Source organism: Plasmodium reichenowi, chromosome 7, assembly GCF_001601855.1.
Source record: "Plasmodium reichenowi strain SY57 chromosome 7, whole genome shotgun sequence".
In the NCBI taxonomy this organism is placed as follows: domain Eukaryota; phylum Apicomplexa; class Aconoidasida; order Haemosporida; family Plasmodiidae; genus Plasmodium; species Plasmodium reichenowi.
Window position 1 is genome coordinate 1,079,485 of NC_033652.1, and position 7,277 is coordinate 1,086,761.

General features: G+C 16.3%; 1 protein-coding gene across 1 annotated transcript; it reads right to left on the reverse strand.

Annotated features, from left to right (window-relative positions):
• Nucleotides 1-333: 333 nt before the first annotated feature.
• PRSY57_0727000 (AP-4 complex subunit beta, putative) lies at nucleotides 334-3,526 on the reverse strand (the record flags this gene model as incomplete). Its single annotated transcript, XM_012906923.2, has 4 exons — nucleotides 334-1,929; nucleotides 2,116-2,924; nucleotides 3,094-3,301; nucleotides 3,512-3,526. 4 exons carry the CDS (start codon nucleotides 3,524-3,526, stop codon nucleotides 334-336), a joined length of 2,628 nt encoding a protein of 875 aa, XP_012762377.2.
• Nucleotides 3,527-7,277: the final 3,751 nt, after the last annotated feature.

Consider the following 7,277-nt stretch of genomic DNA (forward strand, 5'->3'; position numbering starts at 1 on the left):
TTTTTTTTTTTAAAAAAAAAAAAAAAAAAAAAAAAAAAAAAAAAAAAAAATTATGAGAAAAAAGGAAAAACACAAAAAATTAAAAAAAAATAATAAATAATAAATAAATAAATGGATAAATTATTAATAATAATAATAAATTACATAAACAAATCGAAATAAATATTATTCTTTTTAAAGATATAAAATTTGTGTGTACTATAATAAAATATATAGTAACTTGAATAGAAAAATAAATAAGAAATATATAACGTATAAAAAAAAAAAAAAAAAAAAAGAAAAAAAGATATGAAATATTTGGTGTGTTTATAAAACATGTTTATACAATAATAGTTACATAAAATCTAAAAAAATATCTCTAAAACAGTCGGTAAATTGTTCAATTAAATTTTCGTCATTACATTCAGATTTAAAAATCCAATTAATTGAATTATCCCTTTTGTTAAAAATTAATTCAATAAAGATATAATGTTTGGTATATAACTGAGAGTACATATAAAATTTAAGACATTGTTCAATTTCTCCTGATGCAAGTGTTATTAAATTATATTTGGATATTAATTGATCAATAGTATCTAATTGTAAATTATAATAATTTTTTCTTAAAAAAATTTTTTCATTATTTTGTTCAGGTAATGCATTCCATTGTGTTTGATATACTTCAGGGTTTATACTATCAACATCGATTATAATATTTTTTAATTTTTTAAAGGTAGATGTATTATATATATGATCCATATTTATTATTGCATTATTATTTTCTGTATTTATTATTACATCATGTAAATTTGTTGAAACATTTTTATTTGTTTTTTGTTCTTGATTTGTTAATGTATTATTATTATTATTATTATTATTATATTTATTATATTTATTATTTTGATTTGTTATAGCATTTTGTTCATCCATAATTAATATATCTTCATTAATATTAAGCAAATTGTTATTATCATTATTGTTATTATTGTTATTATTGTTATTATTGTTATTATTGTTATTATTATTATCATTATTATTATTTTTATTATCATTATTATTTTCACTTTTGTCAGGTATTGTGTGCTTATGATCTATTACATCATTGTACATATGATCAGATGTATAATGATTATTTAAATGAATATCTTCTGTATTATCATAACCATTTAATTGGCTAGTGGAATCTTTTGTTATGTCACTATTTTCTTCTGGATCGTACACGGCTCCGAAAGCTATTTTTGAATATTCAACAAATTTATTTAGAGGTTGTTTATATAATACAGATAAGGTATTAAATTCATTATATAACTTATCTAATAATAAATTTTCATTCGATTCAGAGAAATTTTTGACTATTTTTTTTTTACAAGCAATGATATGAAATGCTTCTTTATAATTATATCTTAAGAGTTTATAATAAAAGAACATTTTATCTGTAAGTTCAGGATATTTATAATTTTTTAATATATTATTAAATAATGTAGAAACGATGTTTTTCATTTCAGCAGGTCTTCTGTATAAAACTTTAACACAAGCCGTTAATAATTCTAACATAAATAAATAAGAACAATTTCTTAAATTTATATATTCTTCTAAAAGATATGGAGCTTCTTCAATATATTCACAGTATTCACCTATTATCCATATATAAGATATAATACCACCATTATCAATTAATCTATTACCATGTTTTATTATTTCTTCGATAATTAATTTTGTATATTCTTCATATTTTCTTAAAATATTCACAAGTATTTTTATTGTAGCACTACATATATAAGAATAATTCATTGTCATAAAATTTGACAAAGATAATTCTACCACCCTTGAAATGCATTTAGGAATTTTTAATGCAATGGATCCTATGGATTCTATGGCTTTTTGAGCAATCTCAACATTAGCATCTGAAATGTATTCACTCAATTCGTTGATTATTAAAACCACATTATTCTAAAAATAAAATATAAATTAATTATCAAATATATAAATATGTAAATAAATAAATAAATAAATAAATAAATAAATAAATATATATATATATATATATATATATATATAATACCATAAATCATATAACAATTTTTTTTTTTTTTTTTATCAGTTTACATTTCATTTTATAATTCTTTTTATTTTTACCTTTGATGCTACTGATACAAGAATGTCCAACTTTATATCTTTTATATATGTTAAATCATTATATCTAAAGAAAAAGTGCTTATAGTCATAATCAAAAATTTTATAATTCAATTTATTAGCTTCATGCAATAATAAATTGGTATGTAACAAAACAATATAGGCAATTTCATTGGACGAAGTTGAAATTAATGTAAGTAATGGATCTTTCATTCTTTGAAAAATCTGTATTTGTAAATTTGTATCATTAATAGAAAAATTAAGAAAGCATTTCAAACAAGCTAGAAAGACAGTTGAAGAAAAATCTCTTATATGATTTTCTAATATATTCATAATATCATACATTTCATCTTCATTCTCTGGTATATATGTACTTACTATATATAAAATTACGCTTTTCCCCCATTCATTAAAATGAGATAATTTATTTAACATATTAAATACAATTTCTTTATTTACTTTTAATCCACCTTCATCAATCAATATTTCATTTAAAGCATGTACAGAATTTATAATGCATTGAGGATCTTTATCTAATAATTTATTTTTTAAAATTTTTATAATATCATTTCTTATCGATAAATCAGGATTCATTTTAATTAATTTTACACAACTAATAATTGCAATTCTTCTAACATATGAATTTTTATCATTTAAACCATTAAATAAAGGACCTTCAATATATTCAAATAAATTATTAATTCTTAGATTACAAAAAGTACGTAGGGCTAAACCACGTATTATAGGATCATCGTCTTTGCTGTCTTTTTGAAGTGTATTTATCGTTAGTAGGGACAATTCTGAGTTTGTTTCTACAAATACAAAATGAAGAGACAATATAAGGAAATATAATAATAAAAAAAAATAAAATAAAATATATATATATATATAATGGTACAATAAAAAAAATGATATATACAATAAATATATTCATATATATATATATATATATATATATATAATTTTATAATAACTATTTACCTGCATAATTGTTTAAATATAAATATATCATTTTTTTCTGTATTATATCATTTGTACTAGATATCATTATGATATCTGGAAATAACTTGGATACATCCACACCTAAAGTCATATAGGCTATTACCTTTTTTAACACTTCTCTTTTTTTATCATCATTTTTTTCTTGAGGTAATTTTTTTAAAACGTCTTTTAACTTGTTAATTTCACTCTATAAAAAATAATATATATATATATATATATATGTACATTTGTATACATTTTTAATGTACAAAAAAATAAATAATAAATCCATATATTTTCTACATCTCTATTAATATATATACTTCAATAAACTTATTATTTTTTTTTTAAAATACATATAAAAGTATATATATGTATAAATGTTTATATGTTCGAATGATATATTTTTATCATTTACTTGGCTTGGAGACATATCAATGGAAAATATATATTTGTATATATGTAATAATGGTAAAGAAATTTAAACCTAATATATTATTTATTTATATATATATATATATTCTTCTTCTTCTTTTTTTTTTTTTTCTGTTCAAATGTTACAAATGTTTTAAATTTTAGGTATTATTATTTAATGTTGTAACAAAAAAATTTGAACTTTTATTATTTTATTCTATTCTATTCTATTAAATAGATGATATATAAAAAATAAGGAACAATAAAAAAAAAATATAAATAAATAAATTATTTTAATAAAAACTAAATAAAAAACATGATTAAAAAAATAAAATGTTAAAAGAAATTCTTATGATACAAAAATATTAGAAACAAATAGTAAAGAAGAAGAAAGAAAAAAAAAAAAAAAAAAAAAATGATCTGAATTAAAATTATATATATTTTTTTTCAAAAAAAAAAAAAAAAAGATAAAACAAAATATCTTATACATTTTTTCTTTCCATTTTTTTAAAAATTTCGCATAAAAAATAATTTTATCTTTTTTAGGACGTATATATAAATTCAAAACAAAACAAAAATAAAATAAAATAAAATAAAATAAAATAAAACAAAAGGTTATTAAATTTTTTTTTTCTTTTTTATAAGAGTATATTTTGTTATTTACTTAAAAAAATGCATATTTTTTATATTTTTCAAAATGATAATAAGAAAAAGAGATATGGAGAATATTGTATTGTATTATATTGTATTGTATTGTATTTTTTTTTTTTTTTTTTTTAAATAAAAAAATAATTATACTCATTGAAAGTATTATATATATTACAATTGAAAAAGAAAAGTATACATAATATATATAGTATATAGTATATGTTTAATAAACATGTATATATATTTTTAGTGTAAAAAACTAAAATATGTATGATATATATATATATATAATTATATATAAATATAATTTATCATACATTTATTATACCGTAAAAATTGAGAATTAAAATATTAAAAAATCATACGTCATAATATAAAAATTTACATATTATTTTTTCGTAGAGTAATAATTTATAAGGATAAAGGGAGATTTTTTTTTTTTTTCTTTTAGGAATATGACTAAAGAGAAAAATTAAATAAAATATAAGAACAAGTTTATATTATATCAACTACATTATTATGTATACCATTTATTCAGTTCAAAATATTTGTATATGAGCTTCTTTGAAATTAAAAAAAAAAAAAAATATATATATATATATATAATTAATATGAAATGATAGAAATTTCAGTTTATATATAATCAAAAACATATTGATAAAATAAATCAATATAAATATATAAATATATATATAATATTAATGTAAAAAAAATCATTTGAATCTTTTTTTGTGATAATGCAAATTATTTTATTGATCATATATATGGTGTATAAATATATATATGATTTTTTTAGGGGGTATGTGGTTTTTTTACTGTTTATTATAATTTAATGTATATTTATTAAATAAAAAGACAGTATTAAATGTAGTAAATGGACTTGACATTATTATTTTTTATAAAAATTTGAAAGGTGTTTTTCTTTTCTTTTTTTTTTTTTTCCTTAAAATAATTAATTTTGATAGCAATTATGAAGTCCATATAAATATATTTATATGTGAATAATATTTTATAATGAGTAAGAAAAGAAAAGAAGAAAATTAAAAATTTTTTTTTTAAATATTTGTTAAAATAAAATTATACTCATTACGGGAAATATTATATTTATTATGTATACTAATTTAGTTCCACATATAGAAGTTGGAAATATGAATAAATTTAAAATTTTCAATATGTATATTAAATAATTATATATCATAAAAAATAACATACAAATGTTCATATATAAATAATCTTATATATATATATATATATATAGAATTTTTTTTTTTTTTTTGCTCATAAATATCCCTATTATGTCAATATAGTTCTGAACAATATTTTCCATAAAAATTTAATGCAAATATTTGTGTGTTCTTAAATGATTTTTATAATAATCTTAAGTGACTTATATATTTTTTATAACATGATAAAATAAAATTAAATTCATATATAAATATATATATATATATATATATATATATATATATATATATATATATATATATTTATATATATAAGACCACTTATATTTGTACAAATATCTATAATTAGGTAAATATATTTTAAGCATGTATGCGACGTGAAAAAAAAAGAGAAAATATGTGGAAAAAATTAAAAATATGAAGAATATCGGATAAGGAAAAAAACAAATGAAAAGAATAAAATTATTAAATAAATAAATAAATATATATATATATATATATATATATATATATATATATATATATTAAGCTCAAATGTGTGGTTTATTATAATACTACTTTTAATTACCATTAAAAAATATATATGGGAAAAAAAAAATAAATAAAAAAAAAAAGGGAAATTAAACTTTAATACCGAAGAAAACTAAAAAAAACATAATTACACAAATAAACATTTATATTTTATTTTTTTAGTTAATAGAATTTACTCTATAAGAAATTATTATTATATTTTTTTTTTTATTATTATTTTTTTTTTTTCTTCTTTCTATTATATTGGAAGAAATTGGAAAAAGGAGATTATAATAAAATAGCATTTATTATATATATTATAAAATGGCTTTTATTTAATTATAACATATTTTAGAGGATTAAATAATTAATGTGTATATATATATATATATATATATATTTAAATATAATAGATTTACATAGATAAACTTATCAATTTGTAATTATCTTTTTAAGATATTAATATAACAAAATAATAAAAGAAAAGAAATTTTTTTTTTTTTTTTTTTTGATATTATTATTAACATTAAATTGAATTTTAAGGTGTTAAAATTTCAAAAGAGAACCTATGCTCTTAAAATATATATTATATATATATTTATAAATAAATAGTAAAATAATGTAAATTGGGTTCTTTTATTTTTATTTATTTTATTTTATTTTATTTATATAGCAGTATAAGGATTGCATGTTATTTTTATACAATATGATAATATGAATGGAATTATTTTACATTAGTTTCTTTTTCTTTTTCTTTTTTTTTTTTTTTTTTTTTTTTTTTTTTTTTTTTTGCACTTTGTTATATTTTCTTTTTCCTTTCTTGTAAAATTTTCATGCTATTATAAATAAATAAATATTATATAAAATATAAAACCACCACAACCTCACTTTCTTTTATGTTACAGTATACATATAAATATAAATATTATGTGTTATGTTTTTTTTATTTCTCTTTATTGGGTTATCTGTTATACTATTATGTTTTTTCCATATGTAAATAAATATTTATATATATTTAAATATATATAATATAACAAGTTCCAATATAAACTTTATTATTATATCAAGCCAAGATAAGAAAATTGGTGATTACAAAAAATATTATAATATAATATTTATTCACATAACAATTAAAAGGGGAAAAAAAAAAAAAAAATAAAATAAAAAAGGAATGAAATGTAGAAGGAAGAACAAATTTTCTCTATTTTTTCATTCAAATTGTAAAAAAGAAAACAAAGAAAAACCCATATATATATATATATATATAATTATATATATAAATATTATTATTTATAAATATAATAATATAATATTTCTTTTTATGTTCTTTTCTTTTCTTTTCTTTTCTTTTCATTTCTTTTTTTTTTTTTTTTTTTTTTTTTTTGAGAAAAAGAAAAGAGAAAAATTAAATTTCCTTTTTTTTTTTTT